The sequence below is a fragment of the Anopheles ziemanni genome, chromosome 2, assembly GCF_943734765.1.
Source record: "Anopheles ziemanni chromosome 2, idAnoZiCoDA_A2_x.2, whole genome shotgun sequence".
NCBI lineage: Eukaryota > Metazoa > Arthropoda > Insecta > Diptera > Culicidae > Anopheles > Anopheles ziemanni.
In genome coordinates, this window is record NC_080705.1 from 6,131,587 (window position 1) to 6,153,202 (window position 21,616).

General features: G+C 46.4%; 3 protein-coding genes across 3 annotated transcripts; 2 read left to right on the forward strand and 1 right to left on the reverse strand.

The window, feature by feature from the left end:
- Positions 1–649: 649 nt before the first annotated feature.
- Positions 650–1,840, forward strand: LOC131285771 (elongation of very long chain fatty acids protein AAEL008004). The gene is made up of 5 exons (XM_058314631.1): positions 650–904; positions 975–1,055; positions 1,134–1,317; positions 1,378–1,493; positions 1,577–1,840. The coding sequence occupies exons 1-5, from the start codon at positions 650–652 to the stop codon at positions 1,838–1,840; spliced, it is 900 nt and encodes a 299-aa protein (XP_058170614.1).
- Positions 1,841–3,363: 1,523 nt separating this feature from the next.
- On the reverse strand, positions 3,364–5,381 carry LOC131294931 (elongation of very long chain fatty acids protein 4). Its single transcript, XM_058322986.1, has 4 exons — positions 5,324–5,381; positions 4,916–5,193; positions 3,770–3,932; positions 3,364–3,674 (listed from the first exon to the last, which is right to left on the reverse strand). The coding sequence occupies exons 1-4, from the start codon at positions 5,379–5,381 to the stop codon at positions 3,364–3,366; spliced, it is 810 nt and encodes a 269-aa protein (XP_058178969.1).
- Positions 5,382–10,021: 4,640 nt separating this feature from the next.
- On the forward strand, positions 10,022–10,678 carry LOC131287845 (uncharacterized). The gene has a single exon (XM_058316969.1). The coding sequence runs from the start codon at positions 10,022–10,024 to the stop codon at positions 10,676–10,678; it is 657 nt and encodes a 218-aa protein (XP_058172952.1).
- Positions 10,679–21,616: the final 10,938 nt, after the last annotated feature.

Genomic DNA, 21,616 nt, shown 5'->3' on the forward strand with positions numbered 1-21,616 from the left:
GAAGCGCGGAGATAAAATCAATTCATTCGCAACAAGATTCTTTGAGAAATCATAGTTTAAAATACGGTGTGATATTTCTCGAGTCGCGATGCCATTAGGGATTCATTTGCTGAGGAGCAATGTTAATTGTTTATCTCTTAAATTTATGCGCAAACGTGTGTACTTTGCAAGTCCATTCCCCTCGAGTCGTTGGTCGTGCCTGGCGTTTGTGTGCCGACGGGGAATTTACTGAAACAAATATCGACAGGCAGTCGGTTGGATGTCACCACATCGCTCGCTACATTAAAATGGCACTGTAATTGTTTCACCGTATTAATTAACAACTTTTCCAACCCCACCGCCCATCCACCAGATACCGTCCGACCGTCCGAAAGTCTCCGAGGACCGCGCGAACGGGTCAATGTCAGACGTTACTGGCCACCGGCGCTCTCTAGTGTGTTTTAGCGAACGAATCACTCGGCAGCAGTCTTAGCAGGTCTTAGTGGTGTGGTCCGCAAGTGTCAAGTCCACTTCACACCCAGCTGCTACAAACCGTCGACCGCAACAGCCCGGTCGGTCAAGAGAGGATCCTTCGGTGTGGCGTTTCGAGTGTGTTCTAGCTAGGATTGTTTGTCCATTTGCTCCTAGCTAATTTCGTAAGCCGATCAAAATGAGTTCATCAAACGTCACCAGCTCGTCCAACTTCTGGGACTTCGTGTTCACCGAGCTGGCGGATCCGCGGACCAACCACTGGCCGCTGATATCGTCCCCGGTGCCCGGCCTGACCATCATCGCCTGCTACCTGTACTTCGTGCTCAACTTCGGCCCCAAGTACATGGCCAACCGAAAGCCGTTCCAGATGCAGAAGACCCTGGTCGTGTACAACTTCATTCAGGTGCTAGTCAGCATATATCTGTTCGCAGAGGTACGCATTCTCGGGGGTTGACAAGCGTGCCAGTTCTCTTGGTTGTTGACCATTCTGTTTGCTCTCGCAGGGTCTCGATGGAGCTTGGCTACGGCACTACAGCTGGAGATGCCAACCGGTGGACTTTAACGACAATCCTGCCGCCATGAGGGTAGGTCATAACGAAACCAAAGTTCGCTGTAAGTCCATTTGAAACCAAGTGCCATTTTATTGCCTCTTTCATGGTTAGGTTGCGCGAGGTTGCTACATCTACTTCCTGGCCAAAATCTCCGAGCTGCTGGACACGGTGTTCTTCACCCTGCGGAAGAAGGACAACCAGATCACGTTCCTGCACCTGTACCACCACACGGTGATGCCCATGATCTCGTGGGGCGCCACCAAGTACTATCCTGGAGGACATGGAACATTCATCGGTTAGTTCCGGAAACGGGGTATAGCTTTCTCGAGTTCTAACGATCTTGTTTTTGTATCAGGTGTGATCAACTCGTTCGTGCACATCATTATGTACACCTACTACATGATGGCCGCCATGGGTCCTCAGTACCAGAAGTATCTCTGGTGGAAGAAGTACATCACCAACATCCAGATGGTAAGGATCGCTATATCTGGAGTGATCTCCACCATGCTTTCACGTTATCTATTCCTTTTTCCCTCCCTCTCTCTTTGCAACAGATCCAGTTCGGTATGGCTTTCGGCCACTCCGCTCAGCTGCTCTGGACCGACTGTGGTTACCCGCGCTGGTCGGTGTTCTTCACCCTCCCGAACGCGATCTTCTTCTACATGCTGTTCAACGACTTCTACAAGAAATCGTACGGCAACAAAAAGGCTGCCGCTGCCGCCGCCGCTGCTAAACAGCTACAACAGTCCTCCGAAACCTCCGAAACCAAAACTGCCGAAAACAACAACTCGCCAAAAATTGCCAGCAAAGAACTGTGAAGCACTCACCGCAAAACACCGAAGACGACGGCGGTCCGCGAACGCCTGAGCGCGATGTGCGGAGATCAACCAGTCTTCCACGCCGCCGCTGGATATCCAATACTACTAGCCAAGCCCATGCCAAGTCCGCGATGGCCGCGGAGTGATGGGCATACCTCCGACTCTTAGCCTACTGTTTCTACTGCAAGCTGCGTTTTTTTTTTGCGCAGTCCACCAATTCACCAGACTGCAGGACGTGTAAGGGTGTAGGGGTTTTTCCTTTTCGTGCAAACGCCCGAAGTTTCGTTCAATAATCCGTGTGTGTACAAATGTAGCAGAGTGGGGCTATGAAGATAACAAATCAACATATAAAGAAAAAGCAATCACAATCAATCTGACTAAAAAACAAAACCACGTAAAACCACACTAGAAACAGGTACACAAAATGGGGGGACTGAGTCCGGCGAGTGATCGATTCCGAATCGTACGCGTTAGGTAGCGATCTAGTGTAGTCTTAGCCGTAAGTTATGTCGTTTTATAAAGAAAAAATAAATTAATGATACTACCGAACAACGTGGCGTCAACTCTTCGCAGTGGTTTTCTTTCTTCGGGTTTGTGTTACGTCCAGTGAGATACCTTTTTTTTTTTTTTGGTGCAGTCCAACTTTTACTTTCAGCTGCGCCGGCGCCATAGAAAGAAAATGGACCACGAAAAATGGACCCAACCGTCCCTAATGGCTGCAGTCCAAGGTCGAGCCGACCCCGAAAACCCGGTCAGCGTCTCGATCGATTACGTGATTGTTTTCTCGTGGCGTTTATCTAAGGCGATGTTTGTCTGGTTTCATTTCGTCTCTAATTCGAGTCCGTTTCCCGTTTCTTAAATACTATCCCACGTTACTTTCGTTGGTCAGCGTCCTGGCCGTTTGCCTGTCAGCCTAACTAACCCCGAAGGTGTCGGTACATTTGTGAGCGACATTTCGTACCCTTATCGGTCCGTGACGCATCGGATTCGGATTGGTTTGCATAATTAAAACAATCGCGGCACGAGGCGGGTGTACGGGAGTGTTGGCAGAGATGACATCCGAGACGAACCAACACCGCTACAGCGACTTGTCGTCGCCTAAATTCCAAACGAGTTTTGCTTTTAAGATGCAGGTTAAGGAAACGGTCCTCCTATTCGTTCGATACCAAGCTGGACGGCGCGGTATTTGAATTCGTTGGCGGAATGATTCCAAACCGACGGCGTCATAATTTGTGGAAAACAGGTTTTTTGATAGTCTATGGTTTGGAACTGATCCACACAAAAGACACCACTATCCATCGACAACAATGAAATGAAGCGTTTGAAGTGGATAAACGAGACGATGTTCATGTTTTTGGAAGATAATTCTTATTTTATGGCAATAATTTAAACCAAATCGAAGGACAGTTATGGATGTTATTTATTTAAATAAATAAAATAAATATATTTAAAAAAAAACCGAAATTCCTACCTCAAACCATTTTGGTAGGAAAACATTCTTTCTTTCCGGTGCACCACCGAGTTTACTCCTTCTTGAGCGCCTTCGGTCGGTTCTGGTACGCCTTGCGATAGAAGTTAATGAACAGAAACAGGAAGATGGTAATGTTGCTGACGAAGAAGTACGTCAGCGCCCGCGGCACGTGGCACTGCATGCTGTTGATGAGCACGAAGTAGCACAGCATAATGCCGAACTGCAGCAGCTGCAGCGTGGTCATGTACTTCTTCCACCAGAGGTACTTCTGGTAGCGGGGTCCGAGGGCCGCTATCAGGTAGTAGCTGTACATAATGATGTGCACGAACGAGTTCAGCACGCCAATGAACGCCGCCTGCATACCTGTAAGAGAAATGAGACGAAGGATTGAAGGAACGAGTCGAGTGGCGTGGAGTTGTTGAGTGAACGAGTTTCGTCCTGGCGCCCTGCCTTCTTACCGGGGATGTACTTGAGATAGAACCAGGTAAATAGCACCATTATCGTGTGATGGTAGACGTGCAGGAACGACACCTGGTTCTGCTTCTTGCGGAGCACGAAGAACACCGTGTCAAGCAGCTCGACGATTTTCAGCATCAAGTACATCCAAGCACCATTCCATACCTGAGAACAGTTAGAGAACCGTTTTACAAACATTTCACTAGCTTGGAGGAGAAAAAGAATTATAACCCTTAAGCTACTGTTTTCTTGTTAAATGCCATCTTTCCCTGTGTGTGATTCCACTCGCATTAACGTCTTACTTCAACCCGACAAAGCCACCAGATGGGAATTAATCAATCATATTCGTTGCGAACGTAAGAGCAATGGTTATTGCCCAAGCGCAAATGGGTTAATCAAATCGAAACACTGACCCATTCGATACACTGAAAAGAGCTGCCGACTCATGGTAGCGCCCGTAAAACACGGGGCAAAACAAAAGCAAAGCATGGTGTAATCATGGATTAATAAAAGGAGGGGAAAAAACTACCTCCAGCCGATCGCAATTGATCTTCGAGGGAGGTTTTCCCGGAGCGCGGAAAGGATCCTCACGGAAGGGGTAAGAATTTCAACGTGAGTTGGCGAGTTTTTGCAGTCTCACAGGTCTCGGATTTATGGCAGGTGGAATGGACCACTTGGAGGGTGAAACCTCGTAAGACCCGACCGGAAATTCCAAAACTTGATTCGTTTTTGCCACCGCAAGCAAGTATCGCACCACCGTTCGGGGTGCGAAGGTTTCTGTTCTGACGATGTTGCGAAAGCATTAAAATGGACCAGCGGAGGTAAAAACAGAACCGTCATTAGCAAAAGAACGAAAAACGAACAGCAAGAGAACGCGCCTCATACGCAAAACAACCTTCGGCGAGACGGCGTTCTAGACGCAGGACGGAACGAAATTAATCACGGTAATGAGTTTAACCTCCCGGTTTGCTGACGAAAATACCTCGTACGCTCATCTCCATTTCCCGAAAGAACACCATCCACCGTGGCCTTATGGTTTCCTGCTTCTTGCATCTCGAGAACGAAACTGCCACGCCAAAAAACACACGTGGCAGGGGTCTCTCGGAGTCGGTAGAGGTGTTGGAATTAATTGCTAATTATTCGCTCACCGTCAGCTGTAGCTCTTTGCTGACGCCCGTCATCGAACCCTCGCAGGTCGCGGACAAGTACTTGGTGAAGATCCCGGTGAAGAAGGGCTGTAGGCAGAACCAGGTGGACACGACGACCTGGAGCGCATTGTAGACGATCAGCGTGTGCTTCAGCTCGAACGGCTTCCGACGTTCCATCCAGCGGGGTCCGATCCATAGGACGAACAGCAGGTAGAGGCCCGTTATCGAGAGGATCGGCGTTGGCGTCTGCATCAGTGTCCAACTGTCGATGAGGGGATCTATAGGGGGCACAGAATTGATACACCGATATGAGACACATACTAAACGTCAAATTCACACTGATCAGTCCGAAGATCTCAAGGACCAATTTAGGAATCGAACTCTTGAGACACTGCAAGCTCTCAGTACCTGCGCCTTCGGAGAAGTTCTTGTACTGCACCGAAATCCTTTCCACGTAACTACTCATCGTGGCGTTTGTGTTTTGTGTTTACACCTGTTTTCACTGAAACTCTTTGCACTTCGCACGATCCTTGATAAGATCAGCTTTAGGTCACACTCGACGCACCAACCCGGAACAACGACGCTTGGCTGGAACCGCTCGCGATCGCGCACCGTCACGGACTGATCCCGGCCGCTCGACACTTGCGCCGGCGTAAGGGCGAATTCCGGTGAAATTCCGGCAAGAAAAGTGAAACTTTCCTTCCCTCCACCTCGAACCACATGCGATGAAAGCGAGAACGAAGAAGTGTCCTCCTCGCAAAACCCATGCAAAAGACCACAAGGGCTCTTTTGTCCGCCACGGCCAAGGTAAGCACGGGTAGGGATTTAAACGATTTTACGACGGCGCGAAAAAGCCGACGATCGGGGCCTGTGTGGTCAGGAAAGTGATTACTTGCCCTTTTTCTCGCTCTCTCTCTCCCTTTTGCGCTCTCATCCCGACACTCCGTCGTCGCGATTGCATGCAGTTTGCAGTGCGTTGCATCGATCGGATCGCATTTATTTGTTCCTGTTGCTGTCAACCTGCTTCCTCTTCGGCGTCCGCGTACATTAACCCTCCTTAGCCCTTAAGGGGTCGCGCCGCTTGCCGTCCGGCGCGCGTACGTACCCCGGCGAAGAAAGTCCCCAAAAGAAGCGGCCACAAACCGGGGAAAGTTCATTACTTAAGATTTGCACCTCCCGTGGGCCGAAGGAGTGAGAAAGAAAAAGGAGGAGGAGAGGAAAAAACAAATCGAGGCAATGAAGAATTTACCGCATTGTTGTGCGAGCTGATTGACTTACTACGGACTCCTTCGGGGCGGACACTCATCGCGTCTGCGGCGTGCTGGTCAGTTTGAATTTATTTCTTCACCCTTGTCGTGGCCTGTCAATGGGTTCGCATCTATTCATGAGTTTGGCGTCACACTAATGGCGACAGTTGTATGCACTTTCTGAAAACAATTACTCATCAACATCGGCGGAGGAGCTGATTGATGCTAAGCTTTCTCCATTAGGGTTAAAATGAGTCGATCTTTGCTGGGTGGAAAAATGCAGCTAGTGATTTTAAAAATACTCAAGGTCGAATGCAGTTATAATAGAACGATTGTAACCTCATAATGATGTTCAATTAGTTGATAGAATCATTCGGAGAAATCCTAACATTTGGTTAATTCAAATATTGAATGTTGTAACACAAAACATAAAAAATTCGCATAATTTAAATTAATTTTGATTTCAAGAGGTTTACGATCACGATCTTTGCGAGTTGCTCGTCATTCGCATAAAATTGTACACGATGAAGTTGTATGCAAGCGCTCAACATATTTGCCCCTAAATGTAGGCACATCTGATGCTACACTCCGGATGCACAAATGCAACAACATGTAGAGATCGGAAAAACGAACGGAAACTTTTGCCCACATATTCCATCGAATTACGTAATTTTTGCAAGTGTTTTCCAACCCTACATCGACATTGAAATTGCACTGCAATGACCCAAAGAGCCGCTGTGATGGTGTGCTTACCAGTGTGTTTCGCCACGTACGACCTGCAAATTGGATAGTGGAAGTGTGTAAGTGGAAAAGAGATCAGTAAAATCACCGACGCAACTGGTGCAAGACGATGTAATGGTGCAAAGCTGTCCTTCTCTTTACATCGAACGCACTGAACTGTAAAAAATGGATACACGCTGGTATGGGAAAATTGCAATAACTACCCTCGACGTCACCGATCGACCTGCGGACAAATGGTAGATTTTTCCAATTCCACTCGTTTTTGTAACGAAGGGCGTGAAAAACCAACGCTTGAGGCCATTTCGTGCTTGTCCGCTTGATAGACAGCGGATCGATGTTGACGAGGAGCACATTCACGAGCGCTTCCCAAGCATCCGGATAGGGCTGGACAATGGTAGCAATTGATGTAAATAACCACTTGATGGCGATTAGCAGTCGATGACCGAAATTTGCACAAAAAAGAATAGCTCACCCGAAATTTGCATACTTCGCCCAGCTCGCTGCAAAGGTGAGCAGGAAGTGAACGTCGAACGGCAGCACCGTTAAGGTCAACGATTGAATGGTCATACGAACTGAAGCGCCCCAAATTCGGTACAATTCCGTGAAAAAGCAGCGACGAAGGAATTCTTCCGGTGTACGATAGAGATGCTTGCACTTTCCGCCGGACGCTCGGAGCGCCGACGTTGGCGATGGGGCGGAAAAGGTGGCGAAACAATTGAAAGCAAAATGTTGTCGACATGAAATGGAGATTACAAATGGACGCACCAGGAGCATCGTCACACGCGCCCAATGCCAGACGTTCGAGCATGGCGCTTGTAATGGTGCCAATTTTCAGCAACCGTTAGCGTTAGCCCTGGCCCCGGCACGAGAGCTGGTAATCGTTCACAAGGATCAATTTGTGGGCATCCTGGTGCCCGAGGGCCGGTCGTCGGACGCCAGCACAGGACACACACCGAACATGACCATGTTACAACTCACAATCCGCCTCTAAACGATGGGGTGAAATTCTGGGGTCTGGTCTGTCGGAAGCGGAAAACCCCCTTAACACAACCCAACGCCTCGGGAGCGATGATGATGATAAGCGCAAGCGGTCCAGGTACCGAGGGGAGCCCGTGGTGACGTCGGGTTTAGTGTACACCATAATCCGGAACGAATCAAACGCCGGGCCGTACATAACGGACAGTCGGGAGCACACGTTGCAGCTGAGATGAGCATTGGCTCTAATCTTAAGGCATTTTCGATGTTTCGGCGACGGTCTTCGTACTACAGCGTTCCTGCAGCCTTGACAAGGACCGGGCGGGAGCGTCCGAATGCGGACATTGTTAGCCAAACGCAAATCCAACCGCTGCCAGCTGTGCAGCGAGCAGTGTTATTAATTGTACTTGTGTGTTTGGGGCTGTTGGCACATCCGAAACACGTCACACCGTTGGAAGAACCGAGTTTGTGCCGTTAGGAGAGAAGAACATGACAGCCTTTAAGGTCGGGGATGTTTTGCCGAACGAACAACTACAAAGTAGATGCAAAGCAGGGTGTGTAAAGATAAAGATAAAGAGCTATGTAACATGTTCAAAGCTGACAAAAAACGTTAAAGATAAGATAGGTGTCACAGTGACAGCTGATGTTTAAAAATAATGAGCAATAAATAAAATGAGTAAAATCCAGCATGATGAAATGATTAAAAACAAATAAAATAACTGAAAAGAACAAACAAGATTAAAAGTCTATTGTAAGTTCTATCGATTCTAAGAAACAGTTTTGCAACCATCTGAAAAGTAAACTCTTTGTTCAAACAAGAGCCATGAATCACTCACCTGTTTGTCCCCTGAACCGTTGCAAATGTGTTGAAACCAACCTAACCTAACTCTGGCGTTCGGAGGGTTTCGGTTGCCATTTGCAACTCGTAAAAGATAAATGCATTCGCACCCTGCTGAACCCTCCCGTTGCTGTATGGCGTTGTGTTGAAGGTTCTACCGAACGTAAACAGTGCCTGTGCTGTACCTTAGCCTATATAAGAAGTTGGAAGACGGTTCTTTGCTAGAAACTTGGGTTTCTTCGGTTGGTTGAAGATGGATTTGTTTTGCGTGCTGCGTAAAGTGTTTTTCTTCGTGGGAATATCGATCTTTAGTCAGCGTTTTATTTTGGTGAAGTCCCAAAGCACACCCTGTTACGAGATCTCCAACGGCCAACGGTCCCTTCGTCCGAGTAGTGCCGTCGATCCTAACCGAAACTATTGGCGGTTTGCGGAATTAACCCTCAACGGGACGTTGGTGACACCGTGGAAACTGCTTCCGACGCTGAACTCCTGCTTTCGCCTATGCAACCCCGAGACCGGCCTCTACCTCATGGTGGCGGAAAACGGGTTCACCTACACCGTGCCAGGCGACCTGATGCAACGGCAGCCTCCTGAGGCGTTCATCTTCGGCCCGTACTACCCTCAGTGGCCGAACTCACTGGACGCACTGATTACGAGCACCCTCAGGCTGCACCAGCTCTGCGTCGCCCTCGATGCCGATCCGAACGAGGACAAGCTGATTGTGACCTACCCCCAGCAGACGGCCTCCACCCACCCAACCGAGTGCCGCTGGCAGCTTCACCCGGCCGCCTGTCCAAGGTCCGATCTTTGCTAATAGAACCGCGCGCCTAGCGATGACCCTGAGCAATAAAGATCATCGAGCATGTGCATGTGTGTCTCGCGTACCATATCCGTGTGGGGTGTGTGCATATCACCGGAACCATTTCTCCCGTAACATTCACTCGCTCTCGTTCCCCCCTCCCACACACACGCACCGGCAGAACGGTCATCTATTTACCGCCGATCATCACGGGTCGATCGCTAATGGGCACTTGCAACAACCTGCAGCATGTTCCGAGGGGAAGATGTAAGTGGGTGTGTTCTAGAGCAGGCAGGGTTGGTCAATAATTTACATACCAAACCATCATCGCCTCGCCACCCTTCATCCGAACGCAAACCGCGTGTGATGCAACCACGCAGGCAGATAGCCATCGATATAAAAGTGTGCTCAGCTGGATGGGACAGTTTTATACCGCGCGTACCCTTTTCATCGAACGTATCGTTGTGTGCCTCTACTGAGTGAGTGCGAATCCTTACTCCACTGCCATGTTTCGCGCCATCCGGTGCTGTGCCGTGTTCGGAGTGCTCGGCCTGCTGAGTACGCTCGTCGAAACCTCGTCCATCCAAGGAGGCAGCTACTGTCGAAGCAGTGGCTGCGTCACCCAGTATGGCTGCGTACCGCGCTACTCCAACTTCCGCACAGCGCTCTACTGCCAGCAGTGCGTCATCGAGCAGTGTGCCCAGCGCCGTGAGGTGGTGCCCGAAAGAAGGCCCTGCTATCAGCTCACCGCCATGGCCAGCGGTCAAAGGCTGGCGTCGAGGGAAAGCTACGATCGACGGACGCAACTCCGGTACGCCTCGGTCGTCGGGAAGGACCACCAGGGCGAGCGGGACCGGTGGAACCTGCTGGTAGGGCCGGGCAACAACTACTACATCCAGAACAGTGACACCGGCGAGTACCTAAGGGCGTCCGAGAACAACTTTGTCCACCTCGTCGCGGGCCGCCCGACCGACAACTCGTTCCTGTTCAAGCCGATCCTCGTCCGCGGGAGCTGGTCCTGTGTGCTGTTCCAGTCGGTTTGCTACGGTGGCTACATCTACGGCGAGCGGTACTCGGCCGCCAGCAACTTTGTGCTGATGACGCAAGACCTGCAACGGTGCTACGAGGATAGTCTGTGGAGTGTGAGTTCCGTGTACTGCTGAAGAGGAAGCGATCGGTAAAGCTTCGAAGATATTCCCCAAAAAGTGTGTCCCCGTGCGTGCCAGTAGAGCTCGAGTGAATGTGGATCTGACCAGCCAACTGAGACACTACTGCCATATTGCATCACGTATAAGATATTCCACACAAGAAACAAACACGTTCCACCCAGCGAGTCAACATTCTGGACAAATATTTAAACGTACTCTATTACGAAACGGAAGCGAGAGGAAAACTCATTGTTGTCGAAACTGAACGCAAATGTTAGTTCTCGAATGTTGATCAAACAGTATCTAAGACATTGTAAAACGTGACTTACAAATAAAAAGAAGGTTCTAAACTCTCCACAATCTAATCATTGCAATCAGTAAACAGCATCTCAAACGGCGTCATGCTAATGAACATTTTTCCATGAAATTTTAATTGGCATGACCATAGCACAAGGTGGAGTTCGAAATGTAATTTCACGTTACAGAAAATAAGCTTGCTCGTACATTGCTGCTTATCACCCCACGTCATTGTTGGCAGGTTTCCGGTGCCCTAGTCCAAGTGACACTAGCCCATTATTCTGATGTCCTACAAGGAACAATTTGTTCCAGTCCGTCAAACACCGGCTCCAGAAGTAAATTAAAAGCCTAAACGTTTTTTGTTATGTTCCAACCAACCAACAACACTGACATCAAAATGTTTGGCAGAGAATAAAAAAGTGCAACATCGGAAAGAACGAAAAACAGACACTTAGTATACACCGAACACACGACATCGCCAGCACGCTAAATCTCCTCGGACTTCTGTTTTGGGCAGGCACTTAAATTTCTTTCGGCACAACATTGGCCGGGACCGGTCAAAAGAAAAACGGTGAAATCACGCCCGAAAATCAGCGTACCGTAAAAATCTCATTTTATGCAACGATGATGCAACACACAGAACGGTGACGTTCCTGCTGTGCTGCAAGTTGCACTTGCATCCCTTTGCTTTGGAGCAACGGGGAGAGATGGGAGGGAAGCGTCCGCCAAGATGTGACAAACATAAACCTCGACCTCGGAGAAGACAACAAAAAAGACGCACCACCAAACACTGGGAAACAACACCCGAAAACACCGGGAAACACACACACACAATACAGCTGGAACGGAAAAAAGGGAAACTAATTAAATTTCTGTTAAACTTTGCTTCCTTCGCCGGCGCAAAAAGATCGTCCTCGTCGACGGTGTTCCCGCTCTGAGGGGTGAGAGGGCTCAAACCATCTACTGGTCGTTTGCTACCTTTTCTTGCGAAAGGGTTTTTCTTCGCCGCGATAAAGTTTTCCCATCCACCGAACTCCGGGCGCCTGTCGGTGGAAATAAATTAAAGCGACGCTGCGCTTCGACCCGGCAATATACCCAATTACACCGTTCGCGGCACCGGCGGACAGATGTTCCTGAAGCGACACCGAGCGCCGTAACGAGGCTGGACTTCTCCGACTGTCCTCTCAATTGGTTCCTGGGGAGGAAAAAACTAAAATGATTTTCCTTCGAAGCACGGCAGAGCGGAAGGAAAGTATGGCCGTTCGGTGCCGAATTCTTCGCCCGCCAGCATGAAGCAAACGACCGGTTTGTGTGTCTCGTGGGTCTTGATCATTTAAAAAAGAACGCGCCAGAAACATCATTAGGAAACGGAAAATCTCTACTCGACGCTCCGGAGCTCGGGCTTAAAAAAGAAAATCGCTTGAAAGAGTTGAAGCAAAAAAGGTGGGAGTCCCGACGTCCAAACTGTCCCAGTCTTGAGCCCTTGGTTGCAGCTCGATCGAGGACAAACTCGCCCGGAATCAGTCCCTCTCCCTGGTTGTTAGCTTAGATCTTTGCTCTATTCGGACGGTGTGGCAGGAAAATGGCACTATCCATCCGAAGGGCCCATGGGGAAAGGTCCATCCAGGCCCAGGAAGCGCCCGCCGGAAGCGAGGGAAATGATAATGAATACACATAGGCCCAGACGCACCACCGAGTCTTCAGACTGCGACATCCGATGGCCAGCTCTATCAAGGAGGTGTTTTCCGTCCTCGGCTAATCCTTGCCTTGCCGGTCCGCTCCAGGCAGCACAGCAAAAACAACAACACTGGAAAGGAACAAACAAATACATCCCCAAAGAGCATCCACATCATCGGGAATTTTCCCTGCCGGGCGTTCCTGAACGAGCGCAACAGAACGCAACAATGAACGGCGGCTGAACGACAATGAATCTGAAGGGGATTTTTCGTGCCGCTCCTTGGTTCGCTCGATGAGGAAAGAAACGTCAAAGAGGACGCTTTTCGCAGTGCAGCGGAAATGTGACACGATCGTCACGGGAAACCCGACCTGGGTGGAATGTTTGTCGGGCGAGAGGTCCATTATTTTGCCGTACATCTGTTTCCCATTCGAACTGGAGTGCACATGGTGGCACTTTGGTGCGCGTTGCAAAGAAAATGAGATCATAAATGGGGAGGCAGCACTTGGAAAACTTTATCCAAAATGGGTTTGTTTTTATTTCGAACTAAGAAATTATTGATTAAATTTAATTTGTATTTAATAACAATTTAATTATGTTTAGTTCTTTGAATAGAAATAATGAAAATCTATATGAGGCTCTAGTGTTCTGAAAAATAAAACACTCATTTAATTTGTCCAACTGAGCTACTACTTTCAACCCACCGTGCCGATACCGCGTCAAGAATTAAACGTTCCGTTCGAGCAAACACAACAGCCTTTTTTCTCCGCCAAAACGGTAGCACCCGACCGTTGTTAGTTGAATCCACGTTCCAATTTTCCGAAGGAAATGCACATAATTACGACATTCATTGGCCGTTCGTCGTCCAGCAGCATGGTCGTTGCATCAACAGACCCGCTGTTTTGTTGTCGCGTTCGCATTCCAAGATTTCCCCGTTTTTCCTTCGACCAGTTTCAAACATTGCGACATTGCAAAATGGGAACATTTGCTGCTTCTTGCGAATGCTACATGACCTACATAGAGCTGAGAACCTAGAAAGGTAGACGAGCGAAAGAATCCCAACTACCCATTTGAATGCGATAAACTCGAGTTGAGCGGGATCTAGCCGGCTATCGGCAAATAATAGCCGGCAGCGACAACTCCCCGCGATAGCAGCGTCTTCGCGGGCTATTTCAGTGGTGAGCGCGCGAGCACCCCAGGGCCTTGAGTTACTTTTCCCCGCGGTGTATTTGTTTCTTTCACTCCGACGCTTGGCTGTGACGTCACAGCTGTGACGGGCTAGCCCGTGCGCCGAATAAATACGCTGAACGAAAATTATTTCCTTTTTTACAATTTATTTACCGATTTTTTGGTTGCTACACTACAGTTGAATTACGCGATCTTCGGCATCCAATGGTAAATCTGAAACGAAAAAAAGAAAACAATTGAATAAATAAATGTTTATCTGTAAAAATCGTCATTGAGTTGATATTATAAATTAACGCCAGCAGAGTTGTTATTGATTATTTACGATATCAACTAAACACAGTTGATACACGAAACCACCTGTAGTATCGGATATTAACGATTTGTTAATTGATCTTTTCATACGATAACACTATTTTAATATTATTCAACATAAATTTCACGGACTTAATTATTTATGATGAAAACTGTTTACCCATGAAATGAAAGCAAGGTGTTAGCAAATTGGTGCTTTAAAATTTATAAAGCTTAACTTAGGGGTATGATCCTTATTACTATGATAGTAAATATAAGAAATAGCTTACCATATGATCTGCCCGTCCATCCGCTATGATGATGTTGAGGATCACCAAGTGGTGCTGTTGAAACTGTTGAAACCAGACATTTGGTCATTCCCAAAATTTCAAACGCGCACAAATGAAGAAATTATCTAGAAAGTTTCGAATATATTAGTTACCAAAAAAAGTTTTACCCAATTCAATTTGTCTTATAGCATTTAACTTAAAGAAAAGAATAACATTTCAATAAATATCAATGCAATGCCTTTCCAATACTATCACGGCCCATTGATATTCCAACCATCTCAGATAAATTGTTTGTGGCAAGTCTAATTGGTTTATTAAGTTTATAATATTTGATAAAGTTAATATCAATTAAAATAAAACAATATGCACCTTATTTGGAAAAAAAAACTTTAGGCTCTAAGTGGTTGGATCATATAATCAAAGGCGTATGTGATGGTTGCAAAGTTATTATGAATTAGAGTGGATTAAGACAGTCATCCGTTTCTTTTTTTTAATGTGGCACGACATCCCCTAGTGGAACAAGGCCTCTCTCCGAAGAGAATTTGTGTGACCGAAAGACGGTATATTATAGATCGGTGGTCAGCCGTTCGTAATACCGGAGGGTGCCAGACTCGAGATTCGATCCCACACCTGTGGTGTGGTGTTTCCTCGCGCTACCGCTGCGCCATGGGCACCCCCATCCGTTTCTTAATCGTAGTTTAAACAAGCGATAAAATTATAGCTTACCCATAGATCTCCTCGTCACGTTCGTTTACTATACTTATCGTATCGTTCGAATCGTATGTGGTTTTGTCTACTAGGTCAAACATTCCAGGTACATCGTACATGAGTTGATGTAATACACGGTGGATGATCTAAATTTGAACGAAGAATAGCTTAGTTATGTTCCAAGATGCGTAGCACTATTTATTTAAGATAATATAAAAATATGAAATATAACTAACCTGATTGTTGCACGCAGCACATCAAGTAAAACTTATTCACACACGTTTAAAACATACGTTTTAAGTAAGTATGCCACCCTGTTAGCTGCCCGAAGAAATAACGTGTGAACGATGCCCAAGAGACCTAAAATGATTGAAAGTATATATAAGATAAGGTTTAGATTGATTCATCATATGTTTACGGGTTGTAATTGGACACGTAACCCTACAAATATCATGACCAACGTGATCATACCTGTTGATAACCTGATACAAGAAGAACCTAAAATGAAATTGAAATCATAGCAGTGTGTAAGTAACATTGACTTAACAAATCAAGATTATCGTTGATAAATAGCATAACATACCTCAACAAATATTTTCACAGCATCGCTTTTGTTGCGCCCAGTACTTTCGCTTTAATGCAGCATCACCTGTAATAATGAAAACGATATTTTAACCGAGAACTTTTCAAACATATTCATGCATTGTAAGAACACGTGTTGCAATGTTCATCTCGTCACCACTGCAGCACAATTCTCCGATTTAAACCAACAAGTGTTGTGGGTTTGATACATTTTTTCTAAAGCCGTGACAAAGGAAAAACCATTTGGTTGAACACCATCAAATAATGTGGTTCGATAATTTTTTTTCATTGCTCACCTTATTGCATAGTTGATCCTCCGACGCGTAGAACTGCTAGATTCACGAGCTGAATTAGCTTTATCGCCTTGTCACCAAACTCACAATACGGTGGATATCTTGTTTTCCTTTTCGATTGAGAATGAGTACGTTCATTACGTTTAGTTGCCTGCAAGCACCATTCGAAAACATTCAGTTGAATTGTAAGAACACAATACACATAACAATAGCAACATTATGAAAACGAACAAACTTTCGCTTTACGACTCACCTGTATATTTCCGGAAGGTTCCGTTGTTAAATATCTAACGCTACGAGATCTATCGTGCGTATGTGTTGAACCGCTGGATGTACCAACGCAAAACTCTAGTAATATAGGAGATTTTGTACCGGCCATAAAGCTAGAAACACAGAAGACAATTGCAACGATGTAATGTTAGTGTATTTCAGTTAAGAAGACTTTCACTTCAAAGCTTACCCGATTGTTTCCGATGTTTCCTCTGCTAATCTGCTAACTAACAGGTCGATGCGCATGTCGATCTGACAACGAAACACACGATTTGGCTTCTTCGCAAAACTGTCCTTGTACATGTTAGCTGGACGGTGTGCTTTGATGCAATCAAAAAGGAAAAACCTCACGTTATACGCATATAAAATTCACGATGCTGTACGAACAGAAAAGAGTTTTTAAAAAAAGTCAACTACTTCACATGAAACACAACACTTCACAGCTTACTTCATTGTTTACCTTTTCACTGCTAAGGTTCCATTGCAAGGAAACGCAGGCGCGCGTCGACCTGATGCAGTATCGTCCGACGGTAGAATGACGTCGCAAACTGGCCAGAATCGTATGTTGATCGGTTGAATGTTGATTGATGAAGCGAAATATTACCCTTTACCAGCTGAAATGTATAAATAATATGTAATTATCAGCGAAAAACTTTAGCGAACTTACCGTGCTGCTTTGTTTACTTCGATGTGTCAAAATCACTCTGCGTGTGAGATGCGCCGTACGAACGGGAAAAAACATCCGCACGCACATCGTCGCGCTCGTTCGATCGCACAAAAAGGACGCTCCTTTGCTATCGCGGCATCTGCGGCGGGCTATGTTCGAAAGCGGGATCGAAAATGTTGGCTAAGTCCGCGAGCGACGCGTCTCCGCCACTATCGCGGCATCTGCGGACGGCAATCATCGAGAGTGGCATCGCAAAAATCGGCTAAGTCCGAGAGAGCTGGTTTTTTTTGTATGGAGTTTTCTCCGGCCTGCTCAATTTTCAAATGGAACTCAATTCCGGGCTGGTTGGGATGTTTAGCATCCGAATGTTGAACGAAAATTAAAACGACACAATTAGAGTACAGTTTGTTTCTTCTTTCGCCTCAACGGAATAAATTGGATGGAAGCTGCACGTTGCTCACCTTAAAATCGCTTCTTATGAAACGTGGATTTTCCGATCCATTAAAACTCACTCCACTTAAAACACACTTTAAAATGTTTTAAATTTACCGAGTAATTGTAAAAGTTTATCAGTAAAACTTCACTTTTAAGCTATCTGCAAAATGCAAAATAGTATGTCATGGCACTAGGAAAAAAAGATGGAAAACCAATTCCCGGCGCAGTTAAACGCAAAGTGCTCATCCGCCGTCAAAGCACTGACACTTTTGGCACCTCTCCACTCGGCGCAGAAATCTCTATCGCAAAACTCTCTTCAGCCCGCGTCACATAAATCAATGCCGCGCGGGCGGGAACGAAAACGCTGTCAAATTAAGAGAAATAATAATATTTATGGCATCGCGCAACTGCACCGCCACGCTCGGTCGCGTCTGTCACTTCCGATAAGGTTCCATTTAAGCGCGGCTTTCGGTGGCTCTTTTTACCTTCCTCAGTGTAGGAACCATGCCATCCTCGAGCCACCGATACGCAGGGCCTTCTGAAGGGCCGAGTCGCTACTAACGCATTCAAAAACGAGTGGCTTCTGGATGCTCGAGTGGAAGGCGTCAATTTCCATGATGGAAACATTAGCATTCCCACAGCACGGCAAGCGTCTGGCCGCATCGCTTTCCAACGGCGGTGGTGGGAAAATCCTACACCAATTTCGTAGCGCACGCATTTTCATCACAACATACGCGCGTTTGAAATGGAGCACGCAGTTTTCCAGTTTGTGGCGATTTTCTGCCACCGAAAACACGGGCTTCCAACGGGGCATTCGACAAGGGCGCGAATAATTTATCGTCGAACGCTGTGCGTGAATTCACTACGAATCGCTTTTGGGCGGGGGGGATGTCCATGAAGGTTGGGTGCAGAGGAGAGGATTGTAAATTAGCACCAAGTTCAACATCTGCTGTTGTATTCTATTTCAGCTTGGCGTAAACCTTGTATATGGCTACTACGCGTAAGAGCCTTCACAAAACCATCCTTTCGACGTCCAACTGGCGGGAAAGTGTGGACAACTGTTGTTGATTTAGTTGCAACATTGTGAAATTGAAATATTTCCATTGTAATATAAATAGGAAGGTTGCCTTTCAATTAAAACAAACATCCACATGAAAGCTTTATAATTTTTACAAAATCAAGTGAAAAGAAATTGAATAAGTCAGGATTATTTGTGAAAAACCAACCAGAGGGAATATCTGGAAGAATCTGGTGATTTCGTCAAATAAATTGGCATTCTTAACGGACTCGAAAACGTGCTTGAAACTGAAGCATCCGACGGCGGTAAGATAAACTGTCCCAGACACTCCGTTTGACCTGCAGGTTTTCTAATTTGTGCAAATCGATTTAGCACCCTGAGAGAGAGGGACGTCTGATACGAACTGGTCGAGCATCGACTCCGCAAGTAAACCGGCGTAGGACGGAAGAGGAAAACCAAAAACGAGAGTCCGATCCGTTGGTCAAGTTCAACTGGAAAAATGTACAAACATGAACGGAGGTCCACTTGGACTCGGCACTTCCGTTCGTTGGAGCAGGAAGCCATCGAACAGAGGATAAGAAGATAAAAATACGTCGCGCCGTCCAATGGCATGAACTTATCGAAAGGACAAATGGCGCTTGTTATTGCATTTGAATCACCCCCCCAAAACACTTCCTCCGCAGGCCGATCCCAGGACACGCTCAAAGAATCGTACAACTAAACGACAACTTCGGTGACCTCAGCTTCTTTCATCTTGCGAAGCCAATTTTTCCCCGTTTCGCAAAATTCGGTAGAGCGGTGGACTTTTTTTCTTCCGATAAATAAAACCGAAACGATGAAACCTATCACGGTTCCCTTCCCTGAGCCCGAGAACTCGACGCTACTTTTATATTCCACTCAGGTTCTGATTGAGACTAAAGTGATTCTCATTTGGAGCAAATAAAATTTCGCTTTGTTACCGATCCAGCCCTCCGCTCCAAAGTACATTCCTTTTCCGTGAGTTGCGCCCTGCCGATCGGTATGCAACTCGGTTTATCATTGTCCCTCCCCCGTTGGACGCGGCGTCTCGAGAGGAAATGATTCACATTTTACCGGGAACTTCGTGGAAAACAAATTTCCATTCCTTCGTTCCATCGCTTAGAAACGATTGAAAAAAGAATGTGTAAGGTGGTGTAGGTAAGAAAAAGATTTGGTCAAAAAACGGCTGCCCCGTGATTTTTCCTATCGATTTCTTACCTAACCAGCTTCCTTCACCAGGTCGCCAATCACCGTGCTTTTTTCCCCATCGTGCTTTGTATATTCCAAAAATGAAAGGAAAAAAAACACCTTTTCCCTACTTTCCCTCCAAGCGTCTCCTCCGAACGGATGGCAAACCGCACTCGTGGAAAATTTAAATTGTAAAATCTTGAAAATATAATTTGCATATTTTATGGGCGCGATATTTATTCAAATTGAACTTTAAAAGATTATGTAGCGCAGAAGCTGGCAAGTTAAATCGGCGGATCGGCAAAACGTGCCCCAGACTCCGGGTGTAGGGGAGGGGATGAACGGGGAAGGTTGTAGGAACCTCTTAAAGCAGGAGATTATTCTCTCCCGTTCCACCATTTTCACGCGAAAATCTGCCCAAACTTAACGGATGCGAGCGCAGAAATCACGCCTAAAAGTTAGGCAACTTTTACGTTCGTCTCAATGGGAGAAGATTTGACAGCAAATTGAGCTCATTTATTTGGTGGGGAACATCCGATTTTCTTCTTCGCTCGACGCGAATTGCCTTTTGCCGAGCTTTGAACAGCTTGTTCGAATTTAAATTATTTGAGAAGAGGATAAACGGTAAATTAGTTGCGTTCGCGTGAAACTGTTGCTTCTTGTTCGGCAAAAGGTTGGATAAGCGGGCATTGATTAGATTAGGATAAAGTGTAGGCTGGCTCAATTTTGTGTTTCGAGAAAAATCCGGTTTGAGTGGAAAACATTTGTGTTTTGTTTTTGACAGAGTTCGATTGCTTTTTGCTTGAACTAATAAATATTATATTCCACATTTTGTTTATTTCTTTCAAGAATTCCATCAATCGCTCCCTAGGGCCTTCCCTCGGGCATTTTTCGAGATGATTTTCCACCCAATTACAGTACGTCAATTGGCTGTAAAGACCTCTGTCAAAAAGTGAAACCGTGCATTTCATCGTTAGTTAGTTGACAAACAAACTTATTCTACGAAACTTCTTTCTCCTCCGAGCCACGGATCGATCGTCACACATATTGAAGACACACATTCATACGTGTCTGCGTCGTCGTCGTTCCTTTTGTTGTTCCCCTGCAATCCAAGCTGCCCACGTGAAACCACGTTCAAAGTGGAGAAAGTTTGGGGAAAAGTTTTGTTTTCTGCTCGATGCCCCAACACACGAAGCCACAAGAAACAATCCAAACCGCCTGCGGGATTTCCCCGAATACCCGGCCCGATACGAAACACGGTCAAACGAAAAACCACCGTCCACGACTGACTGAGGGGCCGAAATGTGAGCCATGGTTTTGGAAAAACTTTTACCGAAAACTATTATTACTTCTTGCCAAAACACTCTCACACAGCGAAACAGTGTTGGAATTGGAGTTCCGAACTGGGGAAAATGGATACACATGGAGAGACGTTTGCTAGAAGGGAAGCGGGAGGCGGGAGAATAAGTTTGGCAGTTTATCCGTTCGTTCTTAAAAGGTCCCCGAAACCTTTGGTCAGGAACAAATCCCCGTTCAGGAATCCCTTCTTGGAAGGCTAGCGCGCTGAATGACCTGAAATCTTCCACCGTTGACCTGTTTGAGTCGAAGTGCTGGATTTTGGATGGGAACTGTTTGAAATAAAAGTTTGCTATTATTAGCCCTTGGCGCAGGTTAAAAAAGGGTTCGGTCAAAGTGTGTGCCTTACTCGAAAACCGATTAGAAACGTGCCATACACACACGCATAGATAAACAAACACAAAATTATATAAAGTTGTGCATCCGAGGGTCAACAAAAGGGCAAACATGCATTTGGAAACTAAATCCGTGCGCATAATTTAACACACAAATGCAAAATGCGCACCGACGCCGTTATGGTTGGCCTGCTTCGATTTCAGGACCCGGCTTAATCCTACTTGTACTCGAGGTGTATGGAAGAGTAAAAGAGAGAGAAATGAAAGGGAACCATGGGAACCTGCCCTGGCAATGTTTCCAGCCACCTTCGATTCTTGTTTCTACCGACACAAGCATACAAA